Source organism: Pteronotus mesoamericanus, unplaced genomic scaffold (genome assembly GCF_021234165.1).
Source record: "Pteronotus mesoamericanus isolate MK-2021 breed Mesoamerican mustached bat unplaced genomic scaffold, CSHL_Meso_final scaffold_85, whole genome shotgun sequence".
Classification (NCBI taxonomy): Eukaryota; Metazoa; Chordata; class Mammalia; order Chiroptera; family Mormoopidae; genus Pteronotus; species Pteronotus mesoamericanus.
The window spans coordinates 72,274,723-72,294,825 of NW_026555329.1; the positions used below are offsets into that span (position 1 = coordinate 72,274,723).

The 20,103-nt window shown below is 39.4% G+C and overlaps 1 protein-coding gene across 1 annotated transcript in view; it reads right to left on the minus strand.

The window, feature by feature from the left end:
* DGKI (diacylglycerol kinase iota) overlaps window positions 1-20,103 on the minus strand; it is a 379,645-nt gene that overhangs the window by 243,522 nt on the left and 116,020 nt on the right. The window contains 1 exon segment of the mRNA XM_054564265.1: window positions 2,814-2,922. Within this exon segment, the coding sequence (XP_054420240.1) occupies window positions 2,814-2,922 (109 nt within the window).

The window sequence follows — 20,103 nt, forward strand, 5'->3', positions numbered from 1 at the left end:
TAATTCTACAGGCCACGTGATGCGGCTCCCACAACCAAAGGAGAGGAGGGAGTAAAGAACCATTACACACGAACCCAGCCTTAGTTCCTGTTAGCTCTTCCCTTACAACATACTGCAGCCCCGCGCCACCAGCCCAAAATACCCTTTTAATGAAATATTAGAAATCAGAAAATAATACATACTAGCCAAGCTTTGGCTCAAGCAGGACACTTCTTTTTAAAAGCATTTCTAATAACTATTTCCAACACCAAAAAGGGACAGAGTGTCCTTCCTCACACTCCAGGGATGCTCTCTGTACCCCTCTGTTCCAGGTGTCGGCGCCCTGTGTTTTACCTGTTGGCTTCTTTTCTGGCCACTGTATTCTAAGCTTCTTCAAGACAGAAACATCTTTCTCGCCTCGGAATTCCAAGAAACCAACAGAGGTTCTAGGACAAAGCAAGTACTCAACTGTGTGATAAATTAATAAATTTTTCAACTACTTTATTTATAAATAAATAAGTCTGCAGGCTGCACAGTTTACAAAGAACTTTCCCATTTGCTGCCATGTTGGAGCCTAACAACACCCATGAAGTTTCCCTTAGGAGGGGCCACAACCATCCCCATCTACAGATGAGAACACTGAGCAGAACACAAGGAGCAGAAAAAGGGTGTAATGAATGTTTCCATCTAAATAATTTAAACTCTGATAAAACCTTGCATCTCAAATAGAGAAGTGTTTGAAACATCATGAATCCTAAACTAACTTTTGGGGTCCCTGATATATTATATACATATTTTAATATATATATCTTAATATATTTTAATCCCTACCTGAGGATATTTTTATTGCGAGAAACAGTGAGAAAGAAATATCAGTGTGAGAGAGAAACACCAACTGGTTGCCTCCTATATGTGTCCTGACCAGGGCTTCAAACCCACAACCTATGTACATGCCCTGACAAGGAATCAGACCCCAACCTTCTTTATGTTCAGGGACAACACTCCATCCAAGTGACCCACTGGGCCAGGGCTGGGTCCTGATTTAGAACATACATGCACGCTCATCTTTGGTCCATGGATGTCCTTCTTTGATTTTATTTACCTAGTTTGTTTACATACTTAATTCATTTTTATTATATAATCACTGATGTAAATACATCTTGTACTGTGTTATGGTTTAAGAGTTTATTAAGTAACCATCTTGTAATAAAGGGAAACTCCAGGAGAGAAACATTCTTCCTGAACAGCAATTCAACATGCCCAGGTGGTATCTGAACACTCTCAAGACTGATGTAAAACAAAAATGTTAATAAGTGTGTGCTTGAGAGAGAAGGAGAAATATTACAATATAAAAAATTAAATCATAGCATTTGCACTAAAAATAAATTTAATGTAATTTTAAAACCTCTCTCTTTTCCCCTACCTTGCCACGCTCTTTCTTATGGGAAGAAAACACACATTTCCCCTCTGTTAACTCAACTACAAAAGCTGAACAAGATTCATCATCAAGACCAGACAGGCAGACTTTCAGAACAGCCTCTTCTCCCTTCATGCTGTTCCTCACATTCCTTCAGGAAAGGTCAAAACCTTTCCAATCCACAGTGAGAGATGTCTTCCATCAAGAACTTGACTCACTCTGCTTCGCAATAAATGTGTTCTCATCGACTTAAGAATTTCAGGCTGCAATCTTCAACTCCAGTTAATAGTTTTTGTGGAGGTCTTTTGGTTCAAATGTTAAAATCAGTAAAAACACTCCTACTGAGACAAAACCCATCTACCTTTGGGCGAGGGGGAGAAGTAGAACAGAGGGGAGGACATGAAGTGCCTGGGATGTAAAGGGAAGTCAACCTCTATTAAGAAAAAGGAAAGAAAACAAGTACCAAAAAGGCAAAGACAGCCTGGACTGAGGAAGTCACACTTTGATTCCACGACACTGCTAAGGATAAGTGCAATTCCCTGCTGGCTAGGAGGGGGCAGGGAAGCACGTGCACAGAGGTCCTTCTATCTCACGGCTGCACGCCCGGGCAGTAGTACTCCAAATGACTCCTGAGGATTTTATTTTAGCCTTCAACACATCTGACTTCATATAGAAGAGCTATGTTCCTGGGAGCCTGTAACTGGCTTAGCTATGTGAAGACTGGTCAGTGAACAACATTGAGAATATTAAGTCCCTACAACCAAGATTACTCTACCCAGCAAAGCTATCATTTAAAATGGAAGAAGAAATAAAGAGCTTCCCAGACAAGAAAAAGCTAAAGGAGTTCACCACCACCAAATGAACATTACAAGAAATGTTAATGGGTCTTCTTTAAGAAGGAAACAAAAGATCAAAAATATGAACAACAACATGGCAATAAATACACATATATCAACAATCGAATCTAAAAAATGAAATTAACAAGCAGAACAGAAACCAACTCATAGATACAGAGAATATTTTGATGGCTGCCAGAAGAGAGGAGAGTTGGAGGAATAGGTGAAAAAGGTGAAGGGATTAAGAGGTACAAATTGGTTGTTACAGAACAGTCATGGGGATGTAAAGTACAGCATAGGAGGTGTAGCCAATAACATTCTAATAACTATATATGGTGTCATATGGGTACCAGATTTATTGGGATGATCACTTAGTAAGTTATACAATGTCTAATCACTGCGTTATGCACCTGAAACTAATATTGTAAGTCAACTGTAATATAAAAATAAAAATTATTTAAAAAACAAATTAATAAAAAAAATAAAAATAATTAAGTCTTGCTTGTAGCTGTGAGAACCCTGAGAAAGAGACAGACACACATGCAATCGAATTATGTTTAAACAAAAAAGCTGACACCTACGCTCCAGTCCAGAGTCGCTCTGGGCTCTTTCGCTGGACCATTTGCCACAGGAAGGCCGAGGGGAGGAGCAGGAGCCAGATGCTGCAGGCCTGCCCGGGAGATTGCTTTCCTGCAGCAAGAAGAAAAAAATACAAAGAAAAACCAACATCAGAAGGTAATACAGAGCTACAACTTTCCTGTGGGGTAGAAATGATGCGTGAGTCAGTCTCCCGCATGCGCGAACCTTCACGAATGTACTGGAACATATCTCTCGAAAGGTCATGGTGAAGGTAGAGGGTGGCAGATTGCAAAGACAGGGCGGTTGAGGGGGCAGTGAGGGGGTCGCATTGGGGCAATATTGCTTGAGGGCCAGAAATTAAAATATACGGCCCTGTTGAGGGTAGAGGCCAGAATGCAGGTTGGTTTGCAGGAAATGGCCTAGTGCAAAGGCGGTCACAGTACTTGGACAAGTTTAAAGCTGCCGGACAGTAAAAGCAAGAAAAGTAGGCTCATGAGGTCTTCTACTGAAATTCCTCCGTGTCCCGCTGAAGTGTTCTCCAGGCTGGTCACAGCTCCAAGTGCACTGTGGCTCCTCACAAGAACATCCTCCCTTTCCCTTGCAGGAGACGTCTACACAGAGCTCGAGGTTCTAAACGGGAGAGGGCTGGTTTTGATCTGACAAGAAATGGCCAACACTGAAAGACCAATATCTTACCAACATCCACAGCAACAAAAATCTAGTACATGTTGTTTGGATTTTAGGTTTGTTGAGTGGCATATAACAGAATTCAGGTGAGAAAGGTGGGAAAGGTCAAGAAAGACAGCCCTGAACTTGGTCTGCAAAGACAAGAAATAAGAGGAGCCCCTTTAGCGAGCACACACATCTATTGCTAAGAAAAGAGAAGGGAGGGGAGATCCCAAAGTGGGGAGAATGAGAACAGCAAGATAAAGAAAGCAGAAACCACCCAGGGAGAGCATGTAGTACCATCATGAATAATAGAAGTCAGTTTCTGAACATCTGCATCAAAAATGTCAGACAAGGGTCTCGCGCTTAAATACGAGTGCTGATCCATGAATTAACTAAGTAGCTCCTGGAAAGGCCAGGAGCCTTCCCTCCGCGTTAAGTGCCCACACATGCTCTGAGAATTACCACCTAAACTAGAATCAGGCGGGTCTTTTGATGCTGCAGCTCTGAGCCCTGACTGGTCTGTGGGTGAGGGCTGGGTAGTCTGCATTTATACGCGCATTATCCTTCTGTAAGCTAACGTTTACAAACGTCTCTGTGAGATTGTGAAAGGATTTTAACCTAAAATTAAACCTGAAGATATGAAAAGGAGAATCTCACACATGTGCCCTCATGAAAACAAAGCTTAAGAATTGAGAGACTGACTTCCCATAAACACCTGATTTACAGAAGACCTAAACTTATCCCCAGACCAGTGAAACGTCTGCCAAGAATCTCGCCCAGTGCTCCAGCCTATGAACTTGCTGCTTGGACACTGGCTGGACTCCCGACTCCCTGCCCTCTTTGCCCATAAAAACAGATCACCTCAAACCATCAACAGACTCACCTGCAGCTAGCTACAGCTTGTGTGTCCTTCACTGCAATTCTGCTACTTCTGAATAATCTCAATTTCTGGTAATTCAGTGTTGCATCAGTTAACCTCTTAATTTAGTTTGACAGGCGGGGGTTAGGGGAGCGCTAACTCCCCAGGCCCACCAAGGGGGAGCCCGGAAGGAAAGCACTAGCAACTTCACTCTGTACGTTACCCCCCGTTAGCTCTCTGAAGCCTGTCTCACAGGACGTGAACATCGCTGTAAGCATCTGCCATCTGACACTAGACTCCCCCGCCACACCAGGCCCTGGAGGAGGCCCAGGTCCTCAGACTCCTTCACCCATCTCTCCACAGAGAAAATTGAGGCTCCAGACAGTGCGATGGGAAAAGAAAGGCAGTAATGCCAGACACGTGGTGAATCCCATCCCCTGAGCCATTGAAGGGAAAGGAAATCGCCCGGGTAAGGGGAGAAGCAAGATCAGAATCTAAAGGCTTTGTTGGGCCCTAGAAGCAGATGACCTCTCTGTACTGTTCACTGAGCCCTGCAGACTTCACCCAGAACAGAATTTGTAAAGTTTCAGGAGGTGACCAGCAGCCCCACAACCTGAAGAAAGGTTGGGTAAGAATCCAGAAAGAACCCCGGATCATGAAGCCACTAAGCAATGACCCATCATGTCTGAGAGCTCAGCAAGTGTCCAGCCGTGTGTGTGTGTTGTGTGTGTGTGTGTGTGTGTACACACATATGTAACTCTCTTGCATTCCTACACAGCAAGTCCCAGAAATACTGGCTAGGTCTTCGGTAGTCAGAAGCGATCACATCAAACTTGCCCATAGCCTACTTTCAGATTCTCCTGCCAGGCAGCAGGCAATGAACTTGCTTTATATAAGCCCCCAAGGAGTCATTACAAGTATGTAGGTCTTAAATGAAGACAGTCCAAGGATGCAATATTCTCTTTCCTCACTTTCACCAAAGCATATAATTAACATCATCAATTTTGGCACCTTGCCCCAAAGTATATTCTCTTTTATTGAGCAATAAGAAAAAAAATACTGGGAGAGTGTTATATGGTGATCCTTCTATACCCTAGATGCTTTCCTCCACCTGAGTTCAAGGAACTTCAGCATTTTTCTTGAGGACTTTTCTCTGGCTCTGAAGGACCCTGAATAGTGACTCTGAGTCACAGTTTTCACCACCCAAAAATCAGATCTTTGTAGAGGCAGAACCTATAGGTTTCACCTTTGATTCCTTAACAGTCACCACAACCTCCTGTCACAGTGAAAACCACAGGACAAATGAGTGTAACTCATGAGACACTATAGACTCTGACCACCAAAGCCTGACTACTCTTCCTAATGAGGAGGGCCAGCCGGGCGGGGCACATTGCTCAGGCAACCAAACTGGGATGCAAGGAACGCACGCGTGTCCAGAAGAGCGGTGTGGCTACAAGATGAGAGACACACAAACATTCAACGCTGGCCACGCTCTGAAATGCGATTGCAGTCACATCGCTCTCTTCCCCAGCCTGTGAATAGAAACGATCAAGTAAGGACTTCTATGGATTATTTATTCCTCATGTGGATGTAAATTTAAGGGTGGTTTTCTGCAACATTCATAGAAGAAAATTGTATATCTGCTACCCATATAAACATTAATTAGGGGGAAAATAAGTAAGAAGCATCAAACATTGTCAGTGTACATGGGTCTCACAAAGGGATATTACATAAGAAAGCAAATAAAAGGAATATATATGGAGTGGGGGCGGAGAAGGGGGTGGAGTGGAGGGGGAGAAGTTACCTAACTTCTGATTACAGCTTTCCATTCTCCTAAATAACCATGCGAAAAAATCATTTTTTCCAATAGTTCACATGTGTATACACATTTTCTTTGAAAATAAGAAAGAAATTTCATCATTTCTCAGACCTTAAATAAAATTACTTACTCTAAGTTGTTTTTCTATCTGGATTCACCTTGGTTGACAAGATGACATTTAAGAGTCTCGTAGAATTTGGTGTGTGTGGTGGGGCAGGGATTTTACGTTTCAATTTGTTCCAATAAAAAAAAAATCAATGGCGTTTCAATTTCTCATTCTCTTCTCCTGCTATGAATCCTCTCAAACCCACAGTCAGTGAAGTCGTGAAATGCCAGTGACTCTTTCTATTAATTTTACAACACTTTGTCAGGGGTGACTATAATGGCAAAAGATTATTTGAAATGGAGAAACTTCCAGGAGAGAACTCTAACATATTTCAAGTGCAAAAGTCATCATACATTTTAAATAGCATTCTATTATGTCTCTTACTTCCTTCAATAAGACTATAAACCCCTAAAGGACAGGGTTCAATTCATCCACTAATTGTATTACCCTCTAGCCCAGGGGTAGACCCAGCATATAGTCAGCAAATGCTTTCTGAGTTAATGAATGAACTTGACCAAGAAGCTAAACAAAACAGTTCAATGATTAGATCAGTGGTTGAGAAATCTGATTAGAATCATCTGAATTATATCCCAGACCTTACATTTCATTGATATTCTTTCCTGAGAGGGCCAGAACTCCTTCAAAGCAGTCCTTGAAAGATAAAGACAAACAGAGGTAGAATTCAGTGTTTAGAAGCCAAAGACTTCAAAACAGCATGGTGGTCAACATTAAAATGGAATCCTTTTACTACAACATTTGCAGAGGGCATGTGATAGTGTTAATATTTTTATAACGTATTTATTGAAAGAAATAGGCAGCATCTATTCTTCATAAAAATATCTTAAATTTTATGGGGAAACATGTGCATAAGTGGTTGTTCATCGAAGATCCCTCTCATTATCTGTGTTGCAGATCTCTCTCAATCCCCTCGGTTTCTACTCTTCTTTCCAGTCTATATGGCTCCATGTTCAGTCCATCCCTACCAGAGCCTCCCAGGGATTCTGCCAGTGAGCGGAGACTGAGGAGCCCCCTGCTGAGAAGAGACAGCCAGAGAATCAAGAGGCCCCTTAGCCAGGGGATCTCTGAGACGAGCAATTGACACATTAGATTGGTGAACCCATCTTCTTGTTCTAGAGAAGGAATAGCTATCTTAAAAAGTTACTTTGTATCGTGGTTCAATTTCCCAAGTGCCTGAGGAGAGATCTTAATCACTATATATGTTGGTGTTTTCCTCCCTATACTATATTGGTTCTAACGTGGCTTACATTCAAAGCAGCCCACAGTGCTTCTTGGTTGATCTAGACAAGCCACCTGCAAAGTTAAGGAGAGCCCACACAATAAAAAAATTGTGCCAAGCCCCACACAAATTCTAAATAATCCCACCAGAGATTCATGTAGGGGAACAAACCATGTGTGATTATTTGAGCCCAAATCCTAACTCCTGTTCCATATGAACTCAAAGCTCTTTTTAATGATTTTAGTGTGTGTGTGTGTGTGTGTGTGTGTAAATTCTGAAGAATACAATTGCTATTGAAACGAAGGTTGTGTTTAGTTTCCTAAGGATTGTAAGCCATTCAGAAAATCGCCTTTGCCATTGAGTCTTCAACATGATCGATATGCCTGTATCATTCTGTTTTTGTAGCTGTTATTTTCACAGTCATTCTCCAACAGGGCCGCACAACCTTCATCTGTGGAGGGGGCTTGAGAGCCAGTCCATTTGAAGCCTTCCAGGTATCCCTAATGAGTATCCTAGGCTGAGAGTCAACTGTTCTACATAGATCTGCAAACATCTGACCACTTTATCATGCCTGCTAATGTAACCAAACCCTGGGATTTCCATATGGAAATATATTCATTCACTGAACAGTATATTTACTAAATGTCCTTTTTATACCAAGCACTGTTCTAGACATATAAGATGCATGAATGAATAAAAGAGACATAAATCGCTGTCTTTGTGAAGCCTACAGTATTCTAGCAAAAAAATACATTTTTGCCATCATTGAATCACTTTACATATCTTATATATTCTTCACAACAATAAGGTTGGTACTTTTATTATCCTCTAGTTTGTATTTTAAAAAGTAATAGCCTGTGTGGCTTAGTTGGTTGGAATACTGTCCTATACACCGAAAGGCTGCGGGTTTGATTCCTGATTAGGGCACAAACCCGGGTTGCATATTTGATCCCTGGTCAGGGAGCCTACAAGAGGCAACCAACCAATGTTTCTTTCTCATGTCAATGTTTTTTTTTCCTCTCTCTCTCTCTCCCCCATCCGCTCTCTCTAAAAGCAATGAAAAAATGTCCTCAGGTGAGAATAAAAAATAATAATAGCGAAGAGTAGTTAAGTCGCATGTCCAAGATCACACTGATAGGAAGAGGTCTGAGCGAGATGGGAATCCAGGCCTCTAACTCCAGACTGTATGTACTTAACCTCTACACAATGCCACGCTTTCAAGAAATGCTAACAGCACACATATATACAACAAAAAAGACACACAATACAATCAGCCTCTTAACTATACTAATTTTCTAACTGGCTCAATTATAAATGTTTTATCTCTACAACAAGAATGGAAGCTTCTCCTAGAGAGAGGCCAGTTTAAGTGGTATGAGTGCACAGATTAAGAATTCACCTTATCTTACCAATCACCAACTATGTAGTCAAGTTGCTTGACCTCTCTTAGCCTCAGTTTCCTTCTTTGTTAAATAAGAACACTCTTGCCCAATTCAGAGAGTTGCTGAGATCATTTTCTTGAGATGTGTGCATGGTGCTTGGCACACAGTATACACAATAAAGCCACTGCTGTCATTGTGCTCTTTTACATACCGGCAACCCCCATGGCACCTAAGCAAAGTTGGGTCTACGGTAAATCTCTGGATAAATATGTGCTTATTTGATTGTTCTCAAATATTACAAGTTCCCTGGATACTTCCGCTCACTCAATAAACTTTTAACAAGCTTCCATTAAGGGCCAGGCAATTCAGAGGAGTTATTCAAATAGAAGAGTCTTCTTCTAGTCATGGTAATAATTCCCTGGTTGCCAAAGGAATCACTTTTTCTCTCCCAATTTGCCTACCTGCCTAGTGCAGAATTAAAATGCACCACCCTCTCCCCTCAGACAAATTTACCAACATATCTTAAAAAATGCAATCCAAGTGTCACTGGAATCATTTACTTGATTATATGCATGTAAGTGAATGAAACACCAAAAAGGCATGTTCTGATTTGTTTGTTTAATCTGTAAAGCATACGGGTTGCTAAATACCCCTGAGAATTTTTGACCTCATGTGTTAGGGTTTATTTCCCAAGCCTAATCCATCATAACCGCATTCCTAAAGGAATGCTGGTTTGGGCTTTGTGTGGGATGTGACAATAAACCTCATTTTAAAACAAGACGAGATCTCTTAACTGGGGTTCTCTCAGGAGTTCATGGCATTCTCCTCCTAAAGGTGGCCATCAAGGGGAAAAGTAATCATACTGTTATGGGTTGAAATGTGTGCCCCGCCACCAGCACCAAAACTCATTCGTTAAAGTCCAGACTATAGACAGGGACTGTGCAGAGGTCATCCCATTACAGTGAGGTCATTAGGTGAGGCTCCTAATCCAATACGACTGGTGTCCTTATAGAAAGGGGAGATCAGAACACAGAGACACACAGGGAGAACATGATGTGAACAACGTGAAGCCAGAGTTTGGGCTGATATGTCTGCAAGCCACGGAACACCAAAGATGGCCCCCAAACCACCAGCAGCTTGGGGAGATGCCTGGAACAGGTTCATCCTCACAGCCCTCAGAGGGAACCAACCTGTAAGAACTGATCTCAAACTTCCAGCCTCCAGGCTGTGAGATAATACATTTGTGCTGTTTAAGCCACATAGTGTGTGGTCCTTGGTTACAGAAGCCCTGGGAAATACACACACTTCACACTCAACCCATAGTCTGGATTTAGTATGACAGGTATGGTGAACTTCAAAATATTGGCTTCTCTTTCCCAATTGCTCCCATGAAGTTTTGGGCCCCTTCCAATCCTATTGCTCCCCTTCAGGAACTATGAATACTTACACAGAAGTGCATTTGTATTAAAAAAAAAAAAAACACTGTTAAAAACAATATTCTCATACAAATAGATAATAAGCATCTGACAAAGTTGTATTTAACTCGTTAATGAAATAACCAACATGGAAGACAAATACAAAATCAAAATGTATATAAGAAACTGAGATTTAAAATAGGAAAGAAAGACCCAAAAGACTGCCAAATCAGATGCAAGACCTCAATCCCTATAGCGTTCATTATTCCTTTGTCTACGAAATCACAGCATATCACCTTTCCACAGGTTAGCCCCTAACCTGAGTTGTTAACCCCTAACGTGATGGGGATGTAAACTGTCAGCACCTCTATCAGTTTTGGGTTATTAATCAAATGTACAGAGACAACAAAATTACCATGCCCACGAGTAGCAAGTAAGAGGCCATTACTAATACCAAGGTACTGCTTCTATTAGAGTAGGCTCCTTAAAATGTGCTCTAGTAAAATAAGATTTATAAAATCAAACAATACCCATCTTTCCATTATCAAAATTTGGGATAATTTTATTCTCACTGCTCATAGTTCCAAATTCATTAAGATTCCTTGGGTAGTTTTATATATGTCTGGAATATTCTGGAAAATCTCATAAAATAAATTCTCTTAGTTACTCTCCAAAAAATAACAATTTCCTGGGCATCTAGTATGCACCAAATATTCTTAACCATTTTCTTTAGGTTGAAAACAGGCTCTGAGACAGTCATTTTCAGGTTTACTAGCGTGTCTGTGGGAGAGTGAGAGGCCAAGTTGCAATGCAGTTGCAACAGAAGCCTTGGTTGATCTCACATGAAACTGTGGAGCTGCAATGACCTCTGAGACTTGTTGCATTTCAGGCAGCTGAACCTGCCCATCAACCAGTCTCTGGGTATGGGCAGTCCCTTGGCAGAGTGGAACCTTCTGCCAGGAATGGTGCCTGGGACTGGGCTCAGCTGTCAACCATCGGCAGACAACACTCCTGGAAGCTGGAAAAACAGGCACCACAGTCCCGAGAAGACAGCAAATGACAGCACCCACTCTACATCTCTCATACACAGAACAATGGGTAATTTTATTATGCCCACTTTACTTAGGGAACAACTGACACTGGAAAGTTTAGGTAACTTATACAAGCCATTCAGCTAATAACTAATAAAGCCAAGATGGGAGCCCAGGTGTGTGGTTCCAAAGGCTCCCTCACTTTGCATTCCCTGAAAGAGAGAGCGAGACAAGAGAAGGGAAAGCACAGGAGGGAGAGGAATAGGAGGACACAAAGATCGCTCACGGCACGGTCATGAGATGCTCTGAAGTGACCAGTGAAAACGCCCTGGTGAAGGGGTGGCTGAAGGACATTTTAAGAACACAGTGTAATGTTCAAGTGGCAGCTTTTGCACTGCTGTGATGGAAGGGCCTCCTCTGTCTCCTCCTTCATATTTCCCCCCTGCACTTAAATCTGCAGGAAAGTCTGGTCCTTGCCTCAAAGGCAGAGGGTTTTATGTACGTGGAAACTGGAGAAGAGACTGAGTTTTACAACTAGGTCAGTGAATACAGAATAGACTTTGCCTACTGGAATAGAAAGATAATCAGAAATTGAACAAATTTAGAAAAAGCATGAGCCTGGGAACAGAAATAACCTTAAGAACATAAGCTCTCTGGAAATTCATAGAAATTTTAAGGGAAAGGATTTAGATTCCCGTAGGGTTGTTCCCAGTAAATCTATGAACAAGAAAAGTATATCTTTCTATGCTCAAACATTATTCCTCCCCCCTTCGATTTCTCATCTCCCTGGAACCTATGCTGTCTCGCCCACAATCCGACTTAACTAATAGTGTCACTAAATAGAAAACCTAACATAATTTTGTCAGCTCAAAACAGTTTACAATGTGACCCTCACAAGAATATGCATCTGCATTCTCAAAAGGGTCTCAAAACGTGAAAACCTGCATGGCCCAAAGGAATGGAGTCAATGACGTTCAAAGCAGTTAAAATCATTTTCCTCCACTAAACCCAGATCATTGCAAATACAGGTAGGAGGTGGCAGGCTGGGGTTAGAGGCAGAGACCTTCCTACCTACTTTGAGGTCAACCCTAGACACAATGAGCCAAGAACACACCTACATGTTGAGAAGACACTACCAACGTGTCTCAGTTAGAGAGAAGTCTTGGGAAAAAAAAAATCATCCCAAAATGTTCTGATGAAGAGTTTTTGGTAAAGGAGCTAATTAAAAGTGGGGTTAGAGAACAGAGCACTACTCATGCTCAAGACTGAGAATATAGCAAAGGCCACCAAGAGCATGTGATAGTGAAGCAATGACAGGGCAAGGCTCTCAGCTATATATCTCTGAATGCTAGGTAAGGAGCAGAGTGCTTTATTTAAGGTCAAATAGCTAGTTGGTGGCAGAGCCAAGAATAGAAGTCAGGTCTCTTCCCCTCAGCACAGTGTGTCTGTGGTATCACTGTATGGCCTTTGTCCATCCCGCCTGGTTTTGCCCGCAGATGTACGTGTTTTTATTTTCCTTGCCACCCTAGCAACTAATTCATCACTACAGAGATCCTCAAACTTCATATGTATCTTGCAGGCCTGCTTGCAAAAAAAAGAAATAATGATAAAACTTTCAACCAGCTGGAAAGAGAAAAGAGCATCCTCAATCTGATAAAGGGTGAGTATGAAGAGTCTACAAGCAGCATCGCACATGATGCTGAACAACTGAACCCCAAGACTGAAACAAAGCAAGTATGTCTGCCCCCACCACTTCTATTCAACGTTGTTCTGGAAGTCCTAACTAGTGCAGTACAAGAGGTGCAAAAGAAGCAAAGAAAGAGGCATACAGATTGGGAAGAACAAAGTAAAATTTATTATTTGAAGATGGCATGATTGTGTAAATCCCCAAGTAATCCTATGATATTCCTAGCAGAATTCATACATGAGTTTATGGTCATAGTGTACAGGGCCATAAACAAAAGTCAACTGTATTTCTATATTTAATCAACTACAAATTAAGAAATAAAAATTAGATACCATTTAATGGCATTTAAAACATAAACTACTAAATGATAATCTATTAAAATATGTATAAGACCTTACAATGAAAACTATAAAACATTACCAAGAAAATTAAAGAGGCTGTAAATAAATCAAGATATCATATTTGTGTATACAAAAACTCAATACTGTTATGATGTCAAATCTTCCCAAAAGGAGACACAAGTTCAACACAATCCCTATCAAAACCCATTCAATTTTAAAACTTGCATAGAAGAAAAGGACATAAAGTAGTCAAATAGTAATCTTGACAAAGTTGGAGAACTTTCACTACCCAATTTCAAGACTTAGTATAAAGGCAAATAAATCAAGAGCATGTAGAACCAAAGGACTGACAATTAGATCAATAAAAAAGAATCAAAAGTCCAGAAATAGACCCACACATGTACAGTTTCAGAACAGGTACTCAAACAAATATGGGGAAAATAACATTCTTTTAACAAATGATGCTGGAAAAACTGGTTATTCATATTGAAAAAAAATTAGTCTTGACCCCTATCACACACCATGTACAAATAATGTTTCAAGAGGGATCACAGATAGAAACCTAAAAGCTAAAACTAATTCTAGAAGAAAACCTTAAAAAATACCTTCATGACTTGGAGTAGGCAATGAATTTTTAAAAAGGATTCAGAAAGTTCTAACCATAATAGAAAAAATTGAGAAAGTGGACTTCATCTAAATTAAAAATTTCTGTGTATCAAAGTAAATATCAAAAGATGTTCCTACTCATTCTGCCATTCCCATTCCTATGCCAGCCGCGAAACCAGCAGAGTCAGAACCTCTGAAAAGCTGTTCCTTCATAAAAGCAATGAGAGTACTGGCAAAAATTGTCAAAAATCATATTTTTTTTTGTAACTCTGGAAATGACCAATTGATTGGATGAGCCTGGCAGCAGCGCTGGCCCTGGCTGGTCACGAGAGCAGACTGAGCTCATTGGCTTGGACTGGAGGTAGCTTCAGGATGCTCCCTTGACAGGGGGCCGATCCCACAAAGCTCCCTCAGCGCTGACTGTGCTGAGCAAGCCTTTGTCCTACCTTCCTGTTGATACCAGGTGCTTATAGCTTCACGCTGCAGTCTTCTACATAATGTTTTGGGGGATTATTTTTACAGTCTTGGTTTATTTGTTTGCCTCTAACTCACTCAAAACTGTGATGATACTAACAAGACCTCCAACAACAACAACAACAAAATTTCAACTACCTGGGCCTGAGAGCCTGGATGGGGTCAGTCCTTCAAAATTTTAGGGAACCAAGAACTTAAGGGAACCCCAACTTGGGCTCTTCTTCTGCCTGGCAGTCCGCCACCAAGATATGTCTTCACAATTATGTTTCTTCTACCAGATGGCCGGGCGGCCAGGCCCAACGGGAGTGAAACACCCGCAATGCCGTCTTGCAGACAAATATAACTTACATAATTATTCCCTTTCAATCCCCTTCCTTCACCCCCGGTGGCAACTACGGAGTGAGGGAAGCAAATAAACCTTCTTTACTAACATCCTCCTCCAAATAGAGCAACGTCTTCTCTTCCATCCTCTCTCTGTATCAATTTATAAGCATGCAGGTGAAAGCTTTGGTGAAATAATTTTCTGGTCTCAGACCCCCTGTTGGATGCCTGGCCCTAATCACTAGCAGCTCTCTAAACTTCGTGTGTGTATGGTCTTCGGCTTTGGACTTGGCTGTAATTCCAGGATAACAGGAACTCTACTCATGAAGGGTTTTTAACAAGGGAGGAGGCAATATATTCAGCAAAAATAAAGTGAGTTTCAGAATCAGACTTTTGGGCATTCCATATTTATATTTGGTGCCACCTATGTGTTACATAGTGGTGCAAAGAACTGCTGGTTGTACAAAAGAAGCAGAAGAGTCATGCCCCCTCTTCTTGTTGAGCTTAGGATCCTAGTGAAGAAATAGGTAATAAACACATGAATTACTGCTAATAGGTAAAACTGCTATGAAGGAAACAATAGGAAGACGTGGGAGAGAATGGGAATTATAACAATTAGGAAAGACTACTGCGAGGAGGTGATGAAAATCATATGTAAAGTAACCTGAACTAGAAGCCTAGCTCTCTCACTTGTTAAATATATATGATTTCACTATTACTCCATGTCTCTGAGACTCACTTCTTAATCTGCAAACAGGAAGAATAATTGGTGACACATGGAGTTGTTATAAAGACTCAGTTAAGCAAGAATATTAAAGAAATACTTTCCTATTACTTTCCTAGAACACAGTAAAGGTTTTTTAAAAAAGCATTATTATCATTAAGGAGAAGACTAGCATTGTAAAGTGGAAAGTGAACAAGACAAAAAAAAACAACAACAACAACAAAAGTTGAATAGATTCAGCACTCATTATCTTTAAAACTCTGGGCAAGGAACTTAACCACTCTAACTAAGCTTTCTTCTCCTCATCTATAAAGGAGAAAAGCCAGTATCTTAGAGAAAATGAGACTACAAACTACCTTACAAAATAAAAATATTTATTTGTAAAGCTCCAGTGTACTTGGTGTGGTTAAAGAATGAACATATACTCCTAGATACAAGTGGATTTATCATGAAACTAATGAAGCTTAAGCTGGTCTCTCACTTTTATGGGTCACACTGAGTGCTGGGATTCACTGGATTTGCACAGGGGAGCAGGAGGCAGGGAGCAATTAGATCGTGTTTATCTGTAAAAATTTCAGGTGTACTGGCTAAAGAGATCTCAGAAGAAAAGGAGTTCAAGTCCCGAAGACTCCATCAGGGGTCTAAAGAAAAATATGTGACACAAAGTGATAAAAGAAAAAAAAACTCTTCCCGGGATGCTTGACTCCAGCTAGCCTTTAAATGGGTTCGTTCACTGGGTTGTCCAAAAGACTTCAATCCAAATGTTTAATGTAAAGTCATTATGCATTAATAAATTTCCCTGAGTATCTTAGAAGCAAATACCGATTGTCCCTAGAGAAACCAATTTTCAAACCAAGTGTCACAGAATTCCAAAAAAGAACCAAGACAAATGAAGTCTCCATTAAAAATCGCAAACACAGAAAAATGTAAAGGATTCAATGAGTAAAAGCAAGGAAAAACAACAGTCTAGAATACTCAAATTATAAATACTCATTAAAGAAATAAAAGACAGGGTTAAAATTACATTAAAGAACAAGAGACTATAAATAAGTAACTATAATTTTAAAAATATAAAAATAACTTTTATATTAGAAAAACTATAATTAAAAGTAAATAATAAGTGGGTCATAGTATATAAAAGCAACAGAAAATAAACATTACTAAACTGCAATGCATATCTAAGGAAATTATCCAGGATGCATAATAGAGATAGAAAATATGAGGAGAAAGGAAAATTAAGAGACATGGAGAGCAGTGAGAAGATAAATTGAACATATGTCTATTAGAGTTTCAGAAAGAGAATTGGGCTGAGAATATTTAAAGGTATATTAGAAAACTATTAAAATCCCCCAAGTAAGAGTTATATTCACATGATAAAAAATTCAATATTTTAAAGATGTCAGTTCTCCCTGAATGATCTATGGATTCATAAAATTCAAATCAAAATTCCTATTGGCTTTTGGGTGAACCTGCCAGCTTAATTTTAAAATGTATGTAGGAAAGCAAAAACAAGAGTAACCAAATCCCCTGAAGAAAAAAAAGTTAGAAGTAGGGAGACTTGTTATAAAGCACTAACAGCTAACACAATGTAGTATTGAGACAGGAACAGACAAAATGACTAATAAAACAAAAAAAAAATAAGAAAAACTCAATAACAGACCAAAAGAAAAATTCTCACACACACACCCCCCCAACACAAAAACATCATTTATCACAGAATGGGCATCGTAGAATACTGAGGAAAGACATTTTTTATTAAATGGTCTCAGAAAAACTGATTATCCTTACAGAAAAAAATTAAATTGAACCCTACCTCAATGAATTCATAAAAATTGATCCCAAGTAAATTAAAGATGGAAATGTGAAACACAAAACTATTTAACATTTAGAAGACAATATAGGAAAGTATATTTGTTATCAGCATGGAGAGAAGCATTTAATAAACACACAAAAATGCAGATTTCCTAATAGAATTTATAAAGTCAATTAAATTAAGTAATCCTGTTTATCAGAAATACCATAAAAAGAGTGAAAAGACACGCTAAAAATAAAAAAGATATTTTCTACAAATAATAATATATAGTATAATATAATTAATACAATGTATAATTAGTAAAAATCAATAAGAAAAAGAAAAAAGCAACACTCTTTAAACACTTTTTCTCTAAAAAAACAAAAAAACAAAAAAACAATGAACAAAGATTTGAACAGGTACTTTATAGAAGGGGAAATCCAAATGGAAAAAAGAAAAAAAAAGGAAGGAAGGAAGGAACAAGTTCACTGCATTTTAATTTTGAATGTAATTCTTGAACATACTAACCCTTGGAAACATGTAGAACTATTAGAAGGCGTGACTACTGGGAAAACGACTGGTGTTACACGGAAATGTTGAAGGTGCCCAAAGCATAAGACTCACCAATTACTCCAAAACACAGACCCTTGATAAGCTCTGGCATGTACACATAAGATAATATCAAAAACTTTATATCAGCTCTATTTATATAGAAAATACAGAATCAGCCCTAATGTCCCATAAAAGCAGAAAGGATAAATACATTGCGATATATCCATACAATTAAATAATACTCTATAGCAATAAAAATGAATGAGCTACACCTTCATAGGACAGAAGAGATGAAACTCAGGAGCACAGTGGTGAATGAAAAATGCCAACTGTAGAATACATATGGTTGCATTTCTTTGTATAACACCAAATAGAACTACACTATGTGTCCTTGAGATGGGATATGGCAGAGATGTTAAGAGCACATAATCCTCAGCCAGACTTCCAGAGTTGGAATTCTTTACTTCATATCCTAACTATGTAATTAGACAGTTATTTAACCTCTATATACCTCAGTTTCCTCATCTGTAAAATGGGGGCATTAGTCTGCCTATCTCTGAGGATTGTTTTTAGGGTTAAATTAGTAGGTGGCACTTACAGGTTTTTTGCACACAGAAATCACTGTATGAAAGTTTTATGCTGTCATGATTATTAAACATAGAGATATTTGGTAAAAAAAAAAAAAAAACGGGGGGGGAGGAAAATCAAGGGAATGATAAGTAAACATTTCAGATGATTGAGAGGAGGCAAACGGATGGATTAAAGATGATACCTAGGAGGACTTCACAGTTCATAGTAGTGCCCTTTGGTTATTAAAATGGGAAGTAACTACTCAGGTACTTGTGTTGTTATTCTTTATAATTTACAATGTTTTATAAATATTTCATTGTATTCTGTTATAGGTTCTCTCCCTTCAATTAAAAAAAAAGTACTTTTAAGCTTTGTTAAGTTAAAAACAGAAAGACTATGGGAGTCTTTTCACAGTCAAGTTACTGCTGCCCACTCTAAGTTGCCACCCTAGAAAAATACACAAAGTCTCTCTCAATAACAAGCGGTATTTTACTAAGATTCCAGTTTCCTGTGCCTAACATTAGAGATTCTTCCTTATGGAAATGCCTTCTGAACCTGCAACCATTCTTTTGAACATTCTGGATGTTAGTCCTGATCCTTTGAGGACAGACTTTGTTTAATCCAGCCGCAGCAAGCTATTTGAAACCAAGTTTGATAGATCAGATGGGTGACTTGTTCGATGCTAGGTTAGAGTTCTATGATAGATACTGTGTTTCACGAAACAGTTTCTCAAAGTAATTCCAAAGAATAATAGGTTTCCAGGGTTACCAAATAAAAAATCCAACTTTCCTCACAACTCAGGAACTAGTTCTACCAGGAATCCTGAAAAACAGCCCGTCAGCTACAGCTTGGAATTTCCAAGTCACATAAAAATAGGCAAAACACCCAAAAGCTCAGGGGATGATAAACACTGATACCCACTAATCTATTTGCTACATTTTCTAAATGTGTAATCTTCTGTTACATTACACTGATTAATACTGAACCATTGTTTTAGTGTATAGATCTCAAAATCTGATTTCCATTATCACATGCATTAGCTATCTCTCCCAGGGGAGCATGAGTTCAAGTTGATAAGCTGACAAGCATTCAGGTGTGGTTCACCTAAGTCATTGATGAACGTTACAACCAGGACAGGACCGAGTGCAGAATTTCTGCTCAGACAGAAGCCTGCCTCCACCTTGGAATTAATTAATAATCTCCATGGGGATGGTTTCTAACTTGACCATAGGGGAATCATAAAAAAAAAAAACAAAACATCAACTACATTGCTGAAATCTAGATACAACTTGTCTATGGAATTTCCCAAATGTATCACTCTAGCAGCCAAGCCATATCCAATAAATGAAATGAGGATAATTGCGTACATTTCTTTTGGGGAAATCTGCTGACTTCCCCTTCTAAGTCTGCATAAAATATCTGTTTAAAGACCCTCATGGGAATTTTGCAGAGGATGCCATTAAACTTCTTAAGCTATAGGTTCACCTGCCCAGTTTTGACAATGGGAATATTTTTCCTTTTACCTATCTTCCAGGAAACATACAAATTTCATTATTTTCAGACATTATTGGTCCATGGTCCTATGATCAAATTTGCAAGATCTCTCATTACTTGTGACATAACTTATTAAATGTGGAAAGCTTCCCTCTTCAAAGACAGTAGACTATTTTTAAATATATTCTTTCTGATCTTGGATTCTTTTATATT